Here is a 21,955-nt window from a genome sequence, read left to right as displayed (position 1 = left end):
ATGACTCCCAAACACTCCTCCTTCGAGGCCCCTCTAATGGGCCTCCAGAAGTAGACTACCTTCTCCCCTTTTCAGGTAATCTTGGCTTTCCTTCCGAGGGTGGTATTTTGTTCTTTAAGATGTCATGTTCTGATGTAGTACACACCTTTCTGTTTTCCATTTCATGGGTTTGCTCCCTACTTGGAGAACTCGTTCTGGGCTTTCTAGTCAACGTCAGCTCCTTGTGGGAAAGAGATGTTTTGGTATTATTCTTAAATATAGAGACCTCAAATTCCCCGTGCTTATATTCTAAATGAGGTGTCTTTCTAGTGTAGTAGGTTACAAGTTGGGCTGCTAAGTTCAAGGACAGCAGTTCAAACCCACCAGATGCTCCTCGAGAGAAAGATGCGGCTTTCTACTCCTGTAAAATGTTTCAGTCTCACAAACCTATAGGGGCAGTTCTACTCTGTGTGACGCTATGAGTCGGAATTGATTGTTGCTGCTGATTAATAACCCAAGTTCTAGAATTGTATTTTCACCAGTCCTGTGATCTGCTTGGCCCTGTCATTTTAGTTTTGACCAGACAGTGCATCTTTTTATTATTTTAATAAATCCTTTTATTGGGAGCTCTTACAGCTCTTATAACAGTCCATACATCAATTGTATCAAGCACATTTGTACATATGTTGCCATCATCCTTTCCAAAACACTTTCTACGTGAGCCCTTGGAATCAGCTCCTCTTTTTTTCCTTTCCCAAGTGCATCTTTTTATTAACTAAATTGGGTGGTTTTGAAAGTTCAGTTGGATTGTTTTCAGCCGAAGTGTTAAAGAAGTGTTTCCCAAAGTGGACAATACTGCCCCCTGGGGACGCTGGAAAGACAGGGGGTGGGCAATGCAGGGTGGGAGAATAGAGGGGTGGGAGGTGCTGCAAAAGCAGATAACCTACGCTTTATTCTGTATTATGGGCCATAGTACAAAAGTACTCAGTGATAATTTTCTGAAAAGGGGAGGTAGGCTATATAAATTTGGTAATCATTAAGAGGAATCAGTTTGACTAATAGCATATTTGCTTGTTTTTTCCCCTTTTCTCATATTTTAGTATTTATACTGAAGTGACTTTATTTAGTGTGTTTTTCTAACTTTTTAATCTTTGTACTTAATTCTTGGAGAACATTGAATGATTTTATAATTTATGTCAATATATATGTTTGGAAGTAAAATTAAAAGGTGGAATTGCTGCTTTTGATTTTAAAGCTTATATAAATAAAAAATAAGTTTATTGTTAGTAGGTAGGTAGGTAGATAGTGGGGGAGGGACAAAAATAAGTTTATTATATTACTAATTCTTTTAAGTATATTATATTTCTTTTAATATGAAGATGGTGAATAACTCAAGGCAAGGGGGTATTCTCGGAATCTAGTTTTAGAGCATTTAGTACACTTTAAAAAGCACTAATTACTAATGAATTCCATTTTAATTGATCAGTATTAATTACTTTTAACAAATATAAATTAAGATTGATTCTTAATTAAGAACTGCTTAATTAATTTAATTAGCTATATAATAATCATGTTCTGGATAATTTTTATTAGCTGGCTTGTTACTTAAATGGTGCTATGATTAATCTGTCATAAAACGATAATTTTTTGAAATTTATAGTTGGGAATTTGAAGCTCATAGTTTGGATTTTCTCATGTTAATTGAGTGTAGTATCAAACACAAAAGTAAACATATTTTACATAATAATAACATCAGTTTAAGGATTTTATGTGTGTGTAATTTCTGTAATCCTGAAATACAATAACTTTTTTTCAGAAATACAGTATTTTTTTCAGCTTCTTAAAAAAATTTTTTAAACGGTTCTGTTGGCACTTCTTCAACATATCATAAAATTCACTAGTTAAATCATACCAAAAAGAGTTGTACAATCATTATTACGACTATCAACTTTAGAACATTTTCCTCTTCCTTGTACTCGTATTAGTGTACTTATTTTTTTAATTGTGGCTAAAATATACGCAACAAAACACTCTCTAATTCAACCACTTCTCCATGTATAATTCAGTGCCACTGATTATACTCTTCATGTTGTACTATTATTGATCTCCTTTCCAAATTATCCCACCGCCACTAACATAAACTCAGTGCCTGGACAAGGGCTCTTCCTCCTTCGCCCACAGTAACCATTGGTGAACTTTGATTTCTTTCTTTTTTCTTTTTTTCAGTAACTTCATTTTATGGTATTTATATCACAGAATGAAAATACATACACACCTATTAGCTCATTTTATCCTATTAATATGAAAATTAGTATTTGTATTTATCATACGTGGACAGTTACAGCTCTTTCTAACAGGCAGATAATAATAATAAATGCAATATTTATAAATTAGGTACTTTCAATTTTGCACTACTTTTGATCTTATATGCTAAATGGTCCAATGTGATAGCAATGAATTTTGTTATTTCAATTTTTGAAATCTAAGCGGATAATGATTTAAGTAGTAAAAAAGAAATGAAAATAAGATCTCTATATTTTTAAATAAGTACCCCGAAGATTGTACAATGTCTAATTATATGGAGAATTTAAGTGAAAACTCTGACTTAATTTAATCTCTATAAATGGAATACAAAGAAAGTGCTATTTCTATGATGATGGCAACAAATGTGGAAATGTGCTTGACACAATGGATGGATGTATAGATTGTGATAAGAGTTGTACAGCCCCCAATAAAATGATTTTAAAAAGAAAGGAAAAAGAAGAAAGTACTATTTCTTACTGTTATCGCAGTTTTATTGCATTTTCAGTGCATAAAGTAATTAAATTTCTATTTAATAAATGAAGGTGTCTGTATAAATTCAAATTATCACAACAAAATTTAAGAATACCTGTGATGACTTAAAAACAACAGTATTTAAGTACTGACTTGCTACATGAGAAAAGAAACAGAAGAATAAAAAATGTAGTTCATGTTTGAAAATAATTTCTCTTAAATTAGTTACTGGTTTAGAAAATATTAAGTTTCTACTATATGATAGCATAAATGAAACAGTTTAGTACTAACTTTCTAGTGCTATTGAGCAAATCTGAATACGTCTAGTAGGTATTTACAGTTAAATATACTTAACATAATTATGTTTATAAATAAACTCTTAAGCTTATCTTTGCAGGTGCTACAGAGGTAAACTATCAAGTGTCTTGAAATGGAACATTTATTTGTGAATCTGGATTTTACGACTTTGTCTTACCTTTAAAATACAAAGTTTAAGAAAGTCTTTAGTTGAGAAAAAAGTTGGTAATTATAACAGCAATTCTTTTAAAATGCAGAAATGGTAATTTAAACCAAAAAGCAAATCTTCAATTAAGTAGCTTTTAGAATCTTTATTCTATCTGGAAGTAAAAGTTTATACACCCACTCCCCACTTATTGACATGGTTAGGCGCTAACGACCAGGTGGAAATGTGGAAATCAGCAAACAGCTGAGAACCATGGCTCAGGCAAACTGACACCTCAGCTTAACCATTACAGCCACTGACTTGTGCCTTCGCCCCAGCCTTCCGTAAGACCAGATAATCTTTGTTAATGCACAAAAATTATTGGATAATAGGTATTTTAGTTTTTCCATAAATGTGAGATGTCAGATGAGAGAGGCAATAAGTGAGGAGTAGGTAGTGTTTTGTTTAATTTTAAAAGTAATATATACTTATTAGATCCCTGATAGTGTAGTGATTACACATGGGACTGCGATCTGCAAGGTCAGCAGTTCAAAACCACCAGTCACTCTGAGGGAGAAAGACAGGGCTTTTAATTTTTTAAACAGTTACAGTCTCAGACACTCACAGGGCAGTTCTGCCCTGTCCTTTGGGGCTGTTGTTATGAGTCGGCATAGATTTGATGGCAATGAGTGTATGAGGTGGAGGAGCAGGGCGGGAGGGGAAATGAGGGGCTGATATTAAAGGCTCAAGTAGAAAGCAAATGTTTTGAGAATGATGATGACAACAAATGTACTTGACACAATGGATGGATGTATGGATTGTGATAAGAGTTGTATGAGCCCCCAGTAAAATGATTTAAATTTTTAAAAGTGCACGCAAAAATGGAATTGAAATATAAAGAATTTTTTTCAGGGAAAAAAAAGAAAAAGTAAAAATTTCTGCTGTTTTTTAAGTTTACATGTGTTTAGTATAATTTTGGGAGGCCGCACTATTTTCAGATTCTAAATGCTATTTGAAGAATAAATTTTCCTTTCCCAATATAGATGATAAGAAATTTTTACCAAAAATACATAATTACTTCTGACCAAAGTTAGCTTTGGAAGAATTTTAACTGGCATTCTTAATGTGGAAACTTTATATTCATGGAAGAAAAAATAAAGTAGTGGAAAATATGAGTTGACTCCCAGGGCATATTAATCAAAGAAATAAAATATGATTCTGTTTTGTTTCACATGTAAGAACATTAGATTCAAGAAATGAAAGATGTGAATATTTAGAGTATCCTGGCTTAGTCAATTTTGGAAGAAAAAGACCTCTTGTTTTGTTTTTAGGTAAAATAAAAGGAAAACCATTTGCTACTCAGAGGTGCATTGTATTTCAGGATTATTGGTTTTATGAGGCAAAATATTTGTAAACTGTGTTTTATATTTTTATGAAGGTCTTACACGTAGTATACTTCGGGTAGTTATAAAGATATTTGTTATTTATTCTGGAATACCCTCCCTTTTTAATGATCATTTGTTGCATATTACACACTGAGAAAGAAATAAGTGTTTATGGGTAGTTGTGTAATAGCACTGCTTACCTGGTTTTGGTGTGTTTGTCTGCTCGTGAGGCGCTTCAATACGATCTTAAAGGGCTCACCTGACTCAGCAGCATCCACGTGTTACCTTTTATAAAAGATCCTTGTAATGTGGGACGTAAGAAAGATGACAAAAGATATCATTGACTGTGATGAAATCTACCTCAACCAGAAGAATGCCATAATTTGCTAAATACCCTGTTTCCCTGAAAATAAGACAGTGTCTTATATTAATTTTTGCTCCCAAAGATGCGCTAGGTCTTATTTTCAGGGCATATCTTACTTTTCCATGAAGAAGAATACGGTACACATTTATTGTTTATTGTTTTAGTAAAAGATATCTCACACTTCCTGTTTGCTCTGGCTGCGCTGCGGCCAACAGTGAGCTGCCTGGCAGTGCCCGCCACTACGGTCCAGAGTCCAGAGTTACGGTAGCTTGAGGGGGGAGGGAGGCTTTATTTTCGGGGGGATGCCTTATATTTAAGCGAGAGGCAAAACTGTAAGTAGGTCTTATATTCGGAGGATGTCTTACTTTCAGGGAAACAGGGTATGCGAGAATAAGCTAAAAAGTATTGCTACAAAATCATGGAAACCTGTATTAAACAAAAATATAAAAATGTGAAGCTGTTTTCAACATATCCTCCATTGAGGTCTATACATTTCTGAAGGTGGTATTTCCAACCTTTCCCTGAAGAATTCTGCACCAATCCCTTTACACTACATCAAAATGTCAGTTTTGCATTCCCCCAGGAACACAAAGTGTGTTCTTTTTCAATGGCTTTGAGTTTTGGGAACAAAAGAAGTCTGAAAGGCCAAGATCAGGCCTGTAGGGGAAATTCTCCTGAGACATTCTCCCCTTGGCTACCCTTGAAAAGCGAGCAGGTGCTCATAATGGAAAAAGGAATTCCTCAGCACAACCCTCCTGGTCTTTCCCCCCCAGTGCAGTTCTCAGTTTTTTGGAAACTGCTTTCTAATAAGTCCCGGTGATCATCCCTCGAGAAAATCTATCCAGACAGTCCCTTTGGCGTCCTCAGAAAGTCTGCGGGACGTCTGGGCCGACCGCGCTGCACCGACTCCAACTGGCCTGGCAGACCCCTCTGGAAAGGACGTTTTCTTCAAAGACGCCGCAGCAGGGCTGAGACAGGCGTATGACTGAGGGAACTTGTCTGCAGCCACCCATGAGCACAAAGACATGCTTTGTTTGGAACAAGCCTGTGCGATGGGAACCCCAAGTAGCAATACTTTTTTACTTATCCTTGTGTGCATCAAAAAGCTGTGACTAGACTGATGATCTTATTTTAATTGGAAAATGGTAATAATTACCTAACCAGTATGACTACATAAATCTTTTTAGGCCACGTGTGGTGTTCTTCTGAGCACATTTTCTTCATTTTCTTAACCTGGTCCGTTCCACTTATGGTCAGGATGCCCATTTCCGAGCCTTAGTTGGTGCCCTTGCTCAGAGTGCAGCCTTTCACCCTGGGGTCGTTCTTCTGTGATTCGAGGCTGTCTACTGGCCAAGGCTTGCTACAGTGCAGTCCTCCAACCCAGGACACATTCCGTGCTCAATATTTTGTGTTGCACAAGAGTGACTTGGTGTTGGTTAAAATTGCTAGTAAAGGGTGCAGCTTAGCTGTGGGCCCGTCTGTGGCTGCCCCGTGCAATCAGAACCCCCTCAAACTGCAGACTGTGGCATGTCAGCAACCATGATTTGACTTTCTGTGGACGCCTTGGACGTCTCTTGAGCTCACTCTCTCCCTTGTTCACTAGGCCCCATTCATTCTCACGTTTGCTTTAGGGATTCTCCATTAGGTGTTTGGGGTATTTGAAGAGAGATTTAAATGATAAAAAATATACCAGTTTAAGCCTTCCTCCAGTTGGTTGTGGTACTTTTTCACCATTCACATCTCACCTTAATTATCCCATTCTCCAAGAGGCCTTTGCAACTTGTTCTCCATTATTACTTTTATTCTCTTCATTAAAATTCCACTAATGCACTTATTTTTCCTTGTTTAATTCCCATACTGCAGTGGAAACTCTGCGGGAGCGTCTGTGTCTGTCTGGTTGACTTGGGCTCCCCACATATACAACATTGCCTGACACATAGTAGGTGCTCCTTCAAGAGATATTGAATAAATGAACCAAATGGTAAAGAAATTATGGACAGAGTAAACAAATTGTTCTTGTTCTTTTTATTGAAAAGCTGAATGACAACCTGATCATACGTTGGATTGGGGTGGGGTATTCACTTGAAATCCCACTACTTAATCTCCTTTTATAGAGTTGCTGTCCTTCTATGTTTGTGCACCTTCTGTAATCGCACCTGGTTTAGATTTTCTCCTTCTACTTTTGTTTAGTAACATGATCAAAGATTTTCTAAAATGTCCTTGGTACATTCAGTTATTTTAATGGCTACATAATATCATATTGAGTGGATACACCATTATTTGTTTAACCATTTTTCTAATGCTAACTAATTTGTCTCTAATTTTTGCTATTATAGGTAACACTACAATGACTAGCCTAATACATATAGATAGTCTTTTTCTCCCTTTGAATAGAGCAAATGATAACCATTAAGTGACTAGGACAGCAGGCATACATTTGTTTAGGTGTTTTATAACATTAAAAAAATCCTTAATTTTTTAGATTGTAAGGAAATGTAGATGACTTTCTTTGGGGACCTTTCACAATTAATGTCAAAAAGTATAGTTTTCCTGATAGGTTTCATCTTATTTTGTTATGTTTGCAAATATGTTTGTAGGTGCTCTGGGCCATAGCCTCTAGACTCAGAAGTATGGAGATGCCTGACTGCTCTGACTAAGTCCTTTGTTCCTTTATTAAAATGGTCACCTTTGGTAAATAGGGCAGCTGGAAAGAAATGAACGCAAATGCTGGAATGAAGAGTTCTACGTGTGACACGTGGAAGAACTATTTGGGAATATCAACTTACCTTTGAAGGGAACCATCACTTTTATGATCACTTTTATTTATATTTGCAATTTTGTTTTACCTTCCCACCCACCACCCACCCTCAAAACCAGAAGAGAGTTTGTTGGCAGAAAAAACCTGAGTGCCATTGAGAACCAATTTGGAAATGTTTTTTAAACGTATTGTTTGCCTCTTCTCATTCCTGAATGTGGGAGAAGGTTATCTCTTTAGAGGTGTACAAATGAAATATTTTTGAGAAGTTTCTTTCTGGATCTTAAATTATTTTTCAATTACTTAATGACAAAAGGTAAGTATTTTCTTGCAGATATAGAATCATAATACTTTGTCCATAGGGCTTTAACATTCTGGATTTTAAAACATTCTCTTAAAGCATCTTTGATATGATTTTCCCAGAGAAATTATTAACTTCCTCCATTAACTGTGTTGCCCTTTCTAGAGTGTAATGAAGTGTAGCTTTCTGATGTTTCTGATGTTACTGAGCCTTTGCTAAGGAGCCTGGGTGACCCAGTGGTTGAGCGCTCAGTTGTGAACCAACGGTGCGGTCTCGTAGCCATCGCTTTTGCAAAGATTATCCCAGAGCGCACACGGGGTCAGAACCGACACAGTGGCCAACCGACATTTATAGGTGGCTCCTTCGCTTCTCCCGAGCAAAGAACATTTGTTTTTCTCTGTTGCCCCCAAACTCATATTAGCATAAGCAATACTTTATTTTTCCATTTATCAATTAAAGTAACACCCTCTTATCAGCTTATTTCAGGTCCTGTGCACGTTTTTCACATTTATTTGTTCTAATGGTGTTCTTATCTCATAAAAGGAAATTCATTCCATTTATCAAATAAATAGTAATTGGGTGTCTACTGTATGCCAACTTTTCCAGGTACTGGGTGGATAAATAAATATGTGTATATTATATATATGTAACCAATGAAAAATCCATGCTTTCGTGGAACTTGCATGTTTAGTAAATAAGATAGAGAAATAATTGTATGTTAGAGGGTGATAGTGCTAGCAAACAACAGGGAAGAGGGATATGAGGGGTGCTAACATTTTTGTTTGGATGAATAGGAAAAGGCTCATTGGGAAGGAGGGTTTTGCAAAAAGGCCTGGAGGAAGTGAGGCACGCAGCTATCTAAGGAGAGGGCATTCCAGGCCCGGGGAGCAGGGAGGAGAGCACAGTGAACAAGGGACAGTGGGGAGGGAGGGCAGAGTTATGGAGGCCACGCAGCTAGAGATAATGGGGAACTACCTCAAGTAGTAAATCTGCGTGGCGCATCAGATGCCCTCTCTCTAGTCCCTAACTTTGCCTGACGTGTACATGCGTTTCTAACTCAGTACACAAGTACATGCTTTTCTCTTCATGAATTTAGTTTAATAGGCATTTTTAAAATCTACCACTTTTTCCATTTGCGACTGGATTGCTGCTGCTGTTAGGTGCCGGGCGTCAGTTCTGACCCACAGCCACCCTTTGCACAACACAGGGAAGCGCTGTCCAGTCTTTTTCCACCTTCACAATTTTTGAGAGATTAAAAACAACAAGCAAACAAGAAAAGCACCCCAAGCTCTCTGCCATTGAGTCGAGACTGACTCAGAAACTCTTCAGAACCGTTTACAATCGCTCCTGTGAGTTTCCAGGACTCACAGTGACCCTATGGAGCAGGGTGGAACTGCCCCTGCTGGTTTCCAAGACTCAACTTTACAGGAGTAGAAAGCCTCATCTTTCTCCCACAAAGCAGCTGGTGGTTTCAAACTGCCAACCTTACTGGCAGCAGCCCAGCATGTATCCAGGGTTCCTGGTGGTAGCATATCTTAATTAATTAGTGAGAGCCTATGGGAAAACAGATGATCTGAATTTTCTACTTGTCATTTAATTTCATGCTTAAAAAACCCCCACCTAGTATCACTACTTTGGGGGCTGCAGATCTAGAACTCTACCGTAATAAATCTCACTGCCTAGTGCTGCATTGTATTTTTTTTTTTGCTTTTGACTTTTTCTTGCAGTTTCTGAAAGAGAACAAAATTTGAAGCTTTTTGAGCAATGTTTTTTGGCAAAATTCTTAATTTTCACCACGGAAGCACCATCTTAAGTGAAACATTTTCATTTGCATATTTTTGTAAAGTAAAAGCTATTTTAGTAATCTAACCTAGAAGAGAAATGGCTGGTTTCTTAGAGACTTTGATTTGATTTGGTTTCTGTTTGGAGAAAGCAAATTCTTTGTTTTCTATGAAATGACCAGGAGTCTAAATTTTAAAAATGTAAGTTTAATTGGGTGTGACAGAGGACCCCTGATGATACACTGGTTAAAGAGCTTGGCTGCTAATCGAAAGGTCAGCAGTTCAAGCCCACTCGGCACTATGTAGGAGACCTATGTGACATCCTGCTTACAGAAAGACCAGTGGTTCTCAACCTGTGGGTCGTGACCCCTTAGGGGGTCGAACGACCCTTTTATAGGAGTCGCCTGATTCTTAACAGTAGCAAAATGACAGTTATGAAGTAGCAACGAAAATAATTTTATGGTTGGGGGTCACCACCACATGAAAAACTATTAAAGGGTCGCGTTATTAGGAAGGTTGAGAACCACTGATAAAGACTAACAGCCTTGGGGGCAATTCTACTTGGTCACCTGGCACATTGATTAGACAACATTGGGTTTGGTTTTGGTTTGGGGATTTCAAAGGATATTTAAATAAATTGAAGAGTTAAAATATTTTAGTACATCAGAATGGTTGAAGTCAAAAGATGTTGGTGTTCAATTCCCCTCCCCTCTGAATAGCTGTGTAGCTCTTTCTGAACTTGTTTCCTTGTCTGAAAATGGGAATCACATTGCCTCTTTCAAAGGCTCACCAACACACTGTCTTGAAAATGCAATTAATTGATATATATATATATATATATAAATTGTCTCAAAAACGCTGTTTAGTGCCATTCCATGTATCCTATCAGACTATTTATGCTTATCTGTTTTTAGTTTGTTCATTATTAATATTCATTGGCTTTGTGTTGTCTGGATCTTTTGTGTAATCTATAACTTTTCTGACTGAAGGTTCCTTTAATAGCTCTTTTGTGGCATTGCTTCTGCAATGTAAATGGACAAGTCTTGGCTGTGACCCAACAGCACCATGGTGACTTTGCAGTGTCCTTTGGCACGGAACCCAAAGATTTTATTCGCCCTCAACCTGACAGCTGCTAGCAATTGGGAATAGACTTAGTTGCAGCTTTTTTTTTTTAATCTCATTAACCCTTTCTGAAGGGAACAACCAGAAGTAAGAGCGTACTGCCACCTCACCGACAGTCTTTGGTATAGCTGGGAAATAGAAATTTCACTTAGAAAGCTTTCGGTCAAAAGTTTTTGAGCACCTAAATTCAGGGGAAATTGTAAACCCAGCACATGCCCCCCAGCCCCGGACAACAGTGGAGCTCTGAGGAGAAGACCCCCCAGAAGCACATCTTTCTGGTGGGTATGAAGTATTCGGGCAACCGTAAAGGGTTGGTTTGATGTTTTCGACATTTTAAAGAACCAGCATATAGTAGTTTTCAAACTGTCCTGCACATTAGTCACCTGGAGTCGTCAGGAAGCACCCTGATTCCCAGGTCATGCCTCACATCTATAAAATCAGAATCACAGGTGCGGGGAGGAAGGCATCAGTGGTTTTTAAAGACCCTCGGATGATACAGATATGCAGCAAATCTTGGGACTAACAGGAATGTGGCCTGTGTGGCTCAGTCCTCCCTCCCTTTACCACCTGGACAAACCACAGGTTTTAGCATCTTTTAGCATACTTTGTTGGCGTAGTGGGGTACACGATTGGCTACTAACCACAAGGTTAGCAGTTCAAAACTACCAGCCTCTCCAAGGGAGAAAGATGAGGTTTTCTACTCAGTCAGAGTTACAATCTCAGAAACCCCCGTGGGCAGTTCTACCCCGCCCTGTGGGGCTGCCATGAGTCAGCTACGGTCCACGGCAGTGAGTTTGGTCTTTGAGTGAGAGTTGGTAACGCTATCAATGAACACATTTGAAGACAGTAGGGTCTCTCCAGCTGTGGGCTAGTTCATGCTAGTTAGATCCCTGCTGAGAATTTGCATTTCCATCCAAGATACACTGAATCAAAATTTATATTTTAACAAGTTCCCCAAGTGATTCTTATGGAAATGTCCCTTCAGCAGATGTGTGTTTTCTTTTAAAAGTATATACTACTGTTTACCGTCTTGTGTTGTTTTGAATGTTAAGTCTCATTACTGGTCCATTTTAGAAATACTCACGTTTTCCCCCATTTCCCACAGATGCCTAGCTAAAATCATGCCTTTGACTGTAACGTAAGACACTGAAGAAGATCATGTCTAAGAGTATTAAAACATAAGGATTTTCATTCCCTTGTTTCAGTTACAACAGACAGAATAAAAGACTGACAGCCATTTGTTTTCAAATTTGTTTTGTATGAATATTTCTTAAAACCCTTAATATTTTTTCTCCAGTGTTATAACAGACTGTTACAAGCTAATTGATAGCTACGGGATTATAGTAATTATGTGATAGTCACATGAATATTTTCTAATACATGAATTGGTTGGTGTGAGAGACAAAAGTTTACCTGTGCCATTATTGACCATGGTATCATAATATCATGTTGATATTATATCAGCCTCATTGTCATCTAATTTAAAAAAAAGTATCCTTTGATGCAGGCCAAGGGGAATTCCTAAATGGAATGATTCCGAGCATTGACAAGAGCTAGTGGTTTTATGACTGAACGAACACCTTTGAGCATTCCCCTGAGGCTTGGTGTGATTTCAAGTAGTCACCAGGATATGTGACAAACAAGAGAAATCCTATTGCGATATATTAAAATCTTTGTTTCAGACTCCATGCTGAGTACGTGTGAAAAAATGTAGACCATAAATTGATGCTCTGAGAGGTTTTTCCTTTGTCATTTACAATGAAAGAACATAACCCTATTATTCTCCTCAGTGCTGTCAGCGTCTTGTAAATTATGAGAAGTTTTACAGTGCAACCATTTAGCTTAATTCATAGCATTCGGTTGTCCAATTTTATTTTGAGTCTTTCGTTTTTCTTGTTTTGCATTTTTATTTTGTTTTGTTTTCAGCCATCCTTTTGTCTTATCATCTTCAATTCTAGAGCAACCTGACAACAATAATGATACTCCTGAATTGGGCAACCTTGTCATTCCTGAGATTAGTGTCACAAGTGTGGCCGGAGAGAGGACCGGGAATGGGGAGAAAGGCAGAGCACTAGGAGAGATTGATGCTCAGCTTGTGCAGGGTGTGCAGGAAGCGGCCACAGACCCTAGAACTGAGAGCAAAGGCTTGCCAGAGATCAGGAGGCAGAGATCTGTAAGAAAGCTCCTGGAGGATGGAATAAACTCACCTGGCAGAGTGCAGTTTTAGCAGAGCACTTTATAGCAGCACGCCAAGGTATCTCCTGGCAAAGGGCCACTGCCGCATGTTTAAGCCACGGGTGCACAGTCACAATAAAACTTTGCATGTCACCTAATCAAAATGCATGAGTTGTACACCACAATTTCTGACTGATTCTTAGTGCTCTTTGAAATGAATGGTCATGCCTATCTTGTCTCTGAATAAGTTCCCAGTTTTTTCTGCTTATGTTTTGAAATCTACAATGATTTTTTCATCTTTGATTTGATGGCTAATACTAGGGATGTAGAATTTTAACAAGTTAGAGCCAAGAGATGTATAGTCTAGATTTTTTTAAATAAGACTAAGCATATTTTTTAAAAATACAAAAAAAAAAAATTACCACATTTTTCGAGAAGAGTCCCTTGGTCAGAGCTTGGATTTTGTTTTGCTTTGCAACTGAGGGAATGTAGTTTACCATGTTTTTGTTTTGTTTTGTTTTTTCCTAATTTGTTTTCTGCTCTTTTGCATGAATAATAGAAGTCTTTCTCAAAGCACAGTGTGGTGTGATTTATGGCATGCTATTTAATACATTCTCACTGACTGTCATTGAATTATAATAGACTGTCTTATGATGCTATAGAATCAATGTTTTGATTTCTCCTTTGATTTTGTTCTGCTATAACCCATCTCCTTATGAAATTGTTACAGTTTAATTTGTTTCAAGTACAATCGATCTGATGTTAATGATTTGAAAGAAAAACAAAACAAATCGTTGAGAGTACTCCATGTTAATTCATCTTCGCTATTTCTTTGTTTAGGAAATACAGATTTAACCGGTCAAGAAGAATTGATGGACATATCTGAAGTTGACGAGGGCTTTTGTTCCAGGGCTGCGTCTAGCACCAGCCAGTCAGGTTTATCAAACAGTAGTCACAATTCTAGTCACAAGGCAAGTGTAGGCAAGAACCAGAGACGGTCGGGAGGAAGCAGAACTGGAGGAAAAGAGAAAGAAACGACTGGGGAATCTTGCAAAGATCACTTTGCTCGAAAACAGACTCAGAGAGCCCAGAGCGAGAACCTTGAGCTTCTCTCCCTGAAGAGACTGACTCTAACGACCAGCCAGTCCCTGCCGAAGCCTAGCAGCCACGGCCTGGCCAAGACCGCCGCCACGGTGTTTAGCAAGTCCTTTGAACAAGTCAGTGGTGCCACAGCCCCGCATCACCCATCACCTGCTGCTGGCTCTGCTGGGGCCGGGCCAGATGCCAACAGGTTCTCTGCCTGTAGTCTCCAAGAAGAAAAGCTGATTTACATTTCCGAGAGAACTGACCTTCCCACGAAGCTTCAATCCAGCCAGCAGAGGCCTCCGAGTATTAGTGTTACTCTGTCAACAGACTGAGCGCTAGCACGTTCTTCTCGCCAACCAGTGAATCTGGAAGGCCACTTGGCTTCTGTCGGAAAGCACCCAGGGGCTTTCACCCCTGTTCCTGAGAGCAGCCCGACCGTGCCCTTCATCCTGAAGGCCACCTTACATGTACGAAGGGGAAATGCCTAGGCTTTTCGGTACATTGAAATGTGGCTTTGTTGACTCTTGGTTATGGCGCCACCCCCACCCCCTTGGCTGAGTCTGTTTTTCTTTCTTCTGTTTTTGACTGGTGCCCTGAGATTGCCAGTGGGCCAATGAAGTTAGGCAGATTGTCCGATCAGGTTGGCTACACTGAATCTGAGGCGATGAGGTTTCTGTTTTGTTTTAATTATAAATATGACTCCTATTTTGTTTGGTAGCTCTGTGTTTGGCCTTCCGAGTCAATGGGGTCCCTTTAATGAAAGGCGAGGCAGGTGAGAGACTCCAGCATCTCTGCAGCCCCTGGGCGAGCCCGAGCGCAGCCCAGGCCTGTGAGAAACACAGGTTCCGCGACCACCTTTCAGCGCAGAGCAGGTCATTCTGAGCACTGAAAAGCAGACGCCTAGATCATTTGAGGAGATGGCTGTTACCTGATGTCAGAAGACAGGTGCATGATTTCGCTGTGATCATTGAGTTGTTTAAGCTCAAAAGTCAGCTTGCTGGTCCGTGTGTTGTTTAGATGTGTTCCAGCTGGGTTTATCAGATGACAATCCATCCCAGTCCTAGAGGCCATAAAACTGACTTGCCCTGTTCCTCCACTTTGGGAATCCTAGCTACTTTGGATTCCTGTAATTCAGAGCACATATCCTTGAAGACTCCTTGGAAATCATTGTCAATCTTACAACACAGCTCTTAAGACACCAGTATCAACTATGTAAGACTGAACTGTTGGCCTGAAAATGAAAGATGTTAGATCATTTTTTTCCATCTATGAAATGTCATGAAAGGAAATCAAGAACCGTGAAATATGGACAAAGGCCACTTCGATCACTCATTTGGGGTTTGTGTTCCTGTTTCTGGTTCTGTGGTGGGCCTATTTCAAATGTTCTTACTATGATGTGGAAGGAATAATACATTTAAATTACCTCCCCTCAGCCAAAAAGTGAAACCAAGCTATGGTTGTATGAAGCTAGGGAGAGTATGTCATAAGCTTGCTGTTTGCTAGTGGTGGCTGTTTCCGCTGTGTTGAGGGTCCCTGTCAACCAAGGCTGTGTAAGAAAGACTCTGGGAGTTGATGGGAGAAAGCCCGGGTGAGGATGGCCTGGGGAGCTGTCCACTTCTTTCTGGGCTCTTTTCTGACTAGAACGCAGTGTGGTGCTTCTCCACAGCCCGCGCTGTGTTTTGCTTTTCTACCTGCTAGTGATGGGCTCCGAGTTAGGGAGCATTCGGATGTCTGGAAGCCTTTACACTACGGATGCGGTGTGGGCCATGTCTGCTTTGACCACAAGTTTAAAAAGAGCATGAACTAATTTTCCTGAGTGCAGTATGTTTTTTGACACAAGGATATTTGATATCCTTAATTCCGGTATTGGAATGGCCTAAATTTTAGCTAAATATATATATTTATAACAAAAAATATATAAATATAGCAACCAGCAAATGAAAATTGATATTGGGTGAGTTTAATAGGAATCCTGTGTACAATTTTACACTTGTAAAATGTCACTGTGAATTTCATGTTGTCTTTTTGTAATTGTTTAACAATAAGTTCCCCGCCGCCCCAGGCTGAGTTACTAACAGTATTGATACTATTAAAAACTAACTTCCAAAAAAAATAAAAATAAAAACTAACTTCCAAGATTGTCATTTTAAACAAGTTGGATTACTGAGAAAATATTTAGAATAAGTTTGAGTAACATATTCTCAGATGGCACAAATGAGAGCTCAGCTTTTAATGTCCAACCACTGCAGTGAGATTCATTTGGGTTTTATAGAGCTTTGCTGACCAGTCAGTAGCATTGGCAACACTTGGCAGTTTGTTACAAATGAGAATCTGCATTTTAACAAGCTCCCCTGTTGATTTTATGCACGGTAGGGTTTGAGAAGCAAATCACTTGTGGACTATTTAGAATATTTGGTGGTCGCACGACCCTAGATCATAGGTATATGTTATTTAGGGACTAGTAACTAGTCTTTGTTGTTTTTGACATCTAACTGAATAACATGGACATATGACTTCTTAAGTCTTCTAACTCTGAATTTTTAACGAGTCTCATTTATTTTTGCAATAAAAAATGTAACATTTTATATTTTTCTTGTTCTCCATAAATGGAGTCAGATCTGTAGATGCCTGCAATTTTAAGTATGAAAGGCTACCACCCTCTTATACAACGCACAACCAGTTTGCATGTGTATGTATCTATTTTTCAGTCTCTGAAAGCTGATTCAGTGGTGTGGTTTTGAATTTCCGCTCAAGTAACTTGCACCAGTTGATTTTCTGGAGTGTGATCTTATGTCAACACTGAAATTATTTTATAGAAGCTTTGAGTATTTCAAATAAGGATGATATATTTGAAAATTTTATAGTAATGTCAAATACTACCTAATATTAACTCTGGTAACAAAACTGTTATCATTCGTACTGCCCTTTCCTCACCCACCTTCCCAAGTCTGAAGATGCTGGCATGACAATTTGGTGACAGACCTCATATGTATCCTCTTTTATCAGGAGAGGATTCCACACTGACCCATTGCTTAGAGGACCTGAGCAGACACTGCAGCTCTGTTCTACGTTGCAAACGTCTCGGGCTTCTGGAGATGACCCGTCTTCTCCCATGGGAACATCAGGCTGCCCGGGTGGATCCACACACTAGCCTTTGGGAATCAAGTAGGGGAGAAACAAATCAGAATTTCGTGGGATTGTGGCCGAGTAGGCCAGGCAGGTGACTCCTCTCTCTGCCCTGTGCTCCAGGAGCACAGGAAGCACCCTGGAGCTCTTGCTCACCACCCTGCAGTGTTTGCAGGCAGCTCTGTGGACTTGACGAGACGAGAGGGGGGACCTCTGGTCTCACATCAAGACGGAGGGAGGTGTGTTTTAGGGAAGCAGTATTTTTTGGCCATTATCATTTATGAAACAAGTACTCAACAAACATTCCTCATTTATTTTAAAATAGTTGAATAAAGCGAAATCTGTTGTTTAAGGCAAAATAGACCCCAGTTTGAAGGGATTCTGCCTATTTCAAAAGAGTGGAAAATTAGAGTGTTGAAACTAAAATTTAAATGGTATAGAAGAAGTGCGGTCTGAGGCATCATGTTAAACAAATATTTTGAATGAAGCAGTCTAACATTCAAGTTGTTAGGCACAATAAATCTAAACTTTATTAGAGGCCAGCACATCGAAGGAAATACATATTAAATGGAACTGCAAAAAAAGGATCTGAAAAGCATTCAAGGAGAAAAATCACTTGATGGTTACTTAAATGAAGCTTATACATAGAAATTAATTTGTAATAAGACCTTCCCAATCTGTAGATGAAAAACAAAAACTAACCCTTTACGAGAGATTTGTTGTTTAGTAAAATTACTCACCTGTGTGTTTAATATTGGCGTAGCCTTCCTTGAGAGCATAAATATGTTGTCGTCTCTATTTTGTAACTTGTGCATGGCTAAAGAGACTCACAGTAACCGTTCTGCAGGATGCTTGTGTGTGTTTGTCTCCGAGTTCTGGAGCACCTGTGTCGTGGTAGGAAGTTTGTACTGCCTGGCTCAAGCTCTGGGTCACGTGCGGTTGCTTTCTCCACCTGGAGGTGTTTGTGCATACCTCTCCTTTTTACTTCTAATCATGTAGTGATACTGATCTCTTTATGGGAAATATACTTGTTTATAACTGTATTCTTAGATTTTACATTCCTAAACTATGACTTTGGATATTTTTATGTGTTCCCTACCTTTTCAAGGTTTTGGAAATAAACTGGAGTTTTGTGGTTGTTTTTTGACATTTTGTACATTTGTGTAAATGTTCTTCACGTGTAAGACTTTATACAGCTGAGTGTTACCTCTTGTTTTATTGGAATAAAAATTGAACAACGTCTTCCAGATTATTTTGCTCATTAAAAACTGGTTCCAAAAATGTTTCAAAAGTCATGATGTGGAGGGAGAAAGTGCAAGAGGAAGTCTTGGGTGAGTGGAGCCGCTGCCAGCTGTGCAGGGTGAACCACGTGACAGTGGTCCCTCATTCCTGGGCCCTGCTTGACCTGGCCTTGGGAGGAGGAGTGTGCCTGGGCCGTTGCTGTGCATCCAAGAGATGAGCTCTCTGGGCCATGCAGCCTTGGCTGATTACCTATCACTCCAGAAGCACAGGCACATCTAGATAACCATGCTTCACCCTATGAACTCCAATAGGAGCCTTTATCTCTTGAATACAGAAATTATATGCTCCCTAGTACCTCGCATGGGGCTTTGTGTATGGTAGATATCTAGACATATAATGAATGAGTAAGTCAGGTTTATATTAACTATAGAAAGGAATCAAAGATAAGCTCTCCAGTGTGTGTGTGTTTTATATATAGTCAAGTTGCACTTCTTGGCTCTAGGAAATCTCAGTATCATGACTTGATGGATTGCATTACCCTGTGTTTCAGAAATGTGCAGTTGCCGGAGGAGGGGTGGGGGGTGTGGCAGGTTGCGGGGGAAGGAGCCATCCTAATGTGTAGTTGATTCTATCTTTGTATCATGCCATTTCATTGAAGGACCCAAGCATTTTAGGGACTATTTTCTGAACTGTTGGCAGAGTAGTAGAGAGCAAGATCGGTGGGTTTTGTAAGCAGCATCATAACCCTGTGAAATACACACCCTTCTTGTCACTACCACGCTGCCCGTAGACACTTGACTAAACTGGTAGAATCCGACTCTGGAAAATGCCAGCATACACACTGAGAAAGATTTTTGTAGACATTTCTAGTCCTTTGGTATTTTTCCTTGCATCGTGCTGTGATGATAGTAGTAGTGGCAGTCACAAGTAATCTTCAACACAATCCTGCAAAATGAGTCGAGGAAACTGAAGCTGGTAGGAGAGGAGCTGACTTGTCCAGCTCTGTTACCTAGCTGCTAGGCGACAGAGCCAGGCCCTGAACCTGGATTTGTGACTGTTGCTTTCATATTGGTAAATGGAAGTCCTCCAGTGGCTGAAGAGTGTAAATTCATTGTTCTCTGTCTCCTAGGTGATTGCGTTGTTTGAAGGCAAAATAGGAACCTAGTTTTCAAACAATAAATTTTGATACAAAGGAAATACATGTTAAATAATGTAACTGCAAAAAAAAATAAGGGATTTGAAAAGCGTTTAATGAGAAAAATCATTTGATGGTTACTTAATTAAGCGTTATACATAGACATTGATTTGTAATAAGATCTTCCCAATCTGTAGATGAAAAATGAAAACGAATCCTTTGCTGGAGATTTGCTGTTTAGTAAAATTAATCACCTGTGTGTTTAATATTGGTGCAGCCCCCACTGAAAGCATGGATATGTTGTCTCTATTTTGTAACTTGTGCATATCTAAAGAGACTCACAGTAAATGTTCTGCAAGATGTTTGTGTTTGTCTCCGAGTTTTAGATAAGTTACTGGTGTTTCAGTGGTACACTGAGGGCTGGCTATTGGGAGATTTAAAGCATGGTAAAGAATTTAAGATTTAAAAAAAAAGTTCGTCAGGTTGATCAAGATTCCCACAATCGGTACTAATACTGGGGTGGGCAGGGCAAACCTCTAGTCCCTTAGACCATTGGTGAGACTAGAAATGGATACAAATGATTGGTGGGCAGTTCAATGGGATCTGTCGAACTCACATCAGTGCACATACTCTCCAAAAAATCCTGCTCTTTCCATTTTATCCCATTATGTTTGAAGGAGCTCCAGTAGCACACTGGTTTAAGCACTTCAGCTCCCCACCAAAAAAGTCTGTGGTTCGGGTACAAAGACCTCTTGGCAGGAGAACACGTGGCGTCTGCTTCCTGAAAGAGTGCCAGCCCGGAGACCCGACTGGCGCTTCTCTGCCCCATTGGGCTGGTGGGGGTTATAATCCACTTGTCAGCAGTTTTTTTTAAATTTTAAGTCTGTGCTCTACAGAAATGCTAGCACAAATGCAAATTAGAATTATGCAAGGTATTCATTGCAGCATTACATTGTAATAGCAAAAGAAAAAAAACCAGCAATCTATTAAAGGATTGGAAATTTATAGTATATCCATTTAGTGAAATATGATGTAGCCATTAAAAAGAAAGCAGGTCTATATGTGATGATTTATATGATGTTTCTTGAGAAAAGTATGTATAAATGCAGAACAAAATATATATAAGATCCCATTTTCATAAGAGAGACACAGAATATGCATATGTATATACACATACATACGTACACATTGTTTCTCAAAGCATGGTCTAAAGACAGTTTACATTCGGGGGAAAATGTACTGCTTTTTAAAATTCAAACGCCTTGTGCCAATCCCCCCTGAATCAGAATCTCTGTAAATGGAATGTGGCCATCGGCAATCTATATTGCTGACAAATTCCTTAGTTGATTCTTTTCGTGCTTAAAAATGTGCCCAACTAGCTGACAGCAATGACTTGATTATCTTTGTGTGTCTAGTGATTTGTGGTTCGAAAGGCAAACTTGTAGAAGAGTTCTTGTATTTTAAATGGGGCCTTCCTAAGGTAGTCATTTATGTAGACTAGAGGAAAGTGCATTAGCTTGAGACAGAAAAATGATTCTCTGTGTTATATAAGAAGACAACATGCCATTCAAATAAGCAGTCCTAAAAATAAAAATGTTCACTATGGTTGAACTCACAATATTAGCAGGTGACAGACATTAGTAAAGCAAAACTAAGGATTCGAATGTACCGCAGTTAAGAGGGAGCACTCTTTGAATGTTCTGCAGTTAAGAGGGAGCACTCCTGATGGTCTCAGCTGGGTCTTCGTGTGATATTTGTAGGGCTTTGGCATCTGTGCTCAAGCGGCTCAATATGGGTCTGGCTAGGTCTGTCAGAGCAAAGGACTGACTGGCATCGGCAAGCTGAATGCTGTAGTTCAGGATTGGGAGGAAAAGCAAGCAAGAATCTTGTCTGATAAATAAGATACTTGCCAAGATTAGCAAATAAATGTCTCCAATCTTTTAGAATTCCCTGACACAGTATTTTTAAAGTGTTTGGGGGGGTGTTTTTTTTTCTTCAATTTGTTTTGTTTATAGCCATATCGTCCTTAGGCAAAGGTTTCTTGGGATAAGAACTAAGTCCTGTTGACATAGTGGGTTCAGTTTTATCAAAGCCATACTGACTCATAGTTTCAGTTCTCAATCTATACTATCTAAGATTATAACTCAATATTATAAATCCAGCTTATTGATAAAACTTTAGTGAGTTCCTAAGGTTCTACTGAACATCTGAAAGACTTCTGAATGCTCTTGCCCTTTACAACACTTTGTTCAGCACTTGTAAGTGCTCTAATGTGCTCTTCATTGCA

General features: G+C 39.0%; 1 protein-coding gene across 3 annotated transcripts in view; it reads left to right on the top strand.

The window, feature by feature from the left end:
- Nucleotides 1-18,533, top strand: part of FAM126A (family with sequence similarity 126 member A) — a 95,472-nt gene extending 76,939 nt beyond the window's left edge. The window contains exons 11-12 of one of the 3 annotated variants that reach the window (XM_030885209.2): nucleotides 12,863-13,077; nucleotides 13,920-14,032. In XM_030885209.2, the coding sequence (XP_030741069.1) occupies nucleotides 12,863-13,077; nucleotides 13,920-13,934 (230 nt within the window). In that variant the 3' untranslated portion in view covers nucleotides 13,935-14,032. Of the gene's footprint in view, nucleotides 1-12,862; nucleotides 13,159-13,919 lie in introns of all 3 variants that reach the window. The other 2 variants (XM_045288792.1, XM_045288791.1) reach the window with 2 other exon arrangements.
- The last annotated feature ends 3,422 nt before the right edge of the window (nucleotides 18,534-21,955 follow it).

This window comes from Echinops telfairi, unplaced genomic scaffold (genome assembly GCF_000313985.2).
Source record: "Echinops telfairi isolate 266 unplaced genomic scaffold, ASM31398v2 ScPeMD7_23;HRSCAF=83, whole genome shotgun sequence".
Taxonomy (NCBI): Eukaryota; Metazoa; Chordata; class Mammalia; order Afrosoricida; family Tenrecidae; genus Echinops; species Echinops telfairi.
Note: the sequence above shows the minus strand (reverse complement) of the source record. Positions and strands in the feature narration are given on the sequence as shown.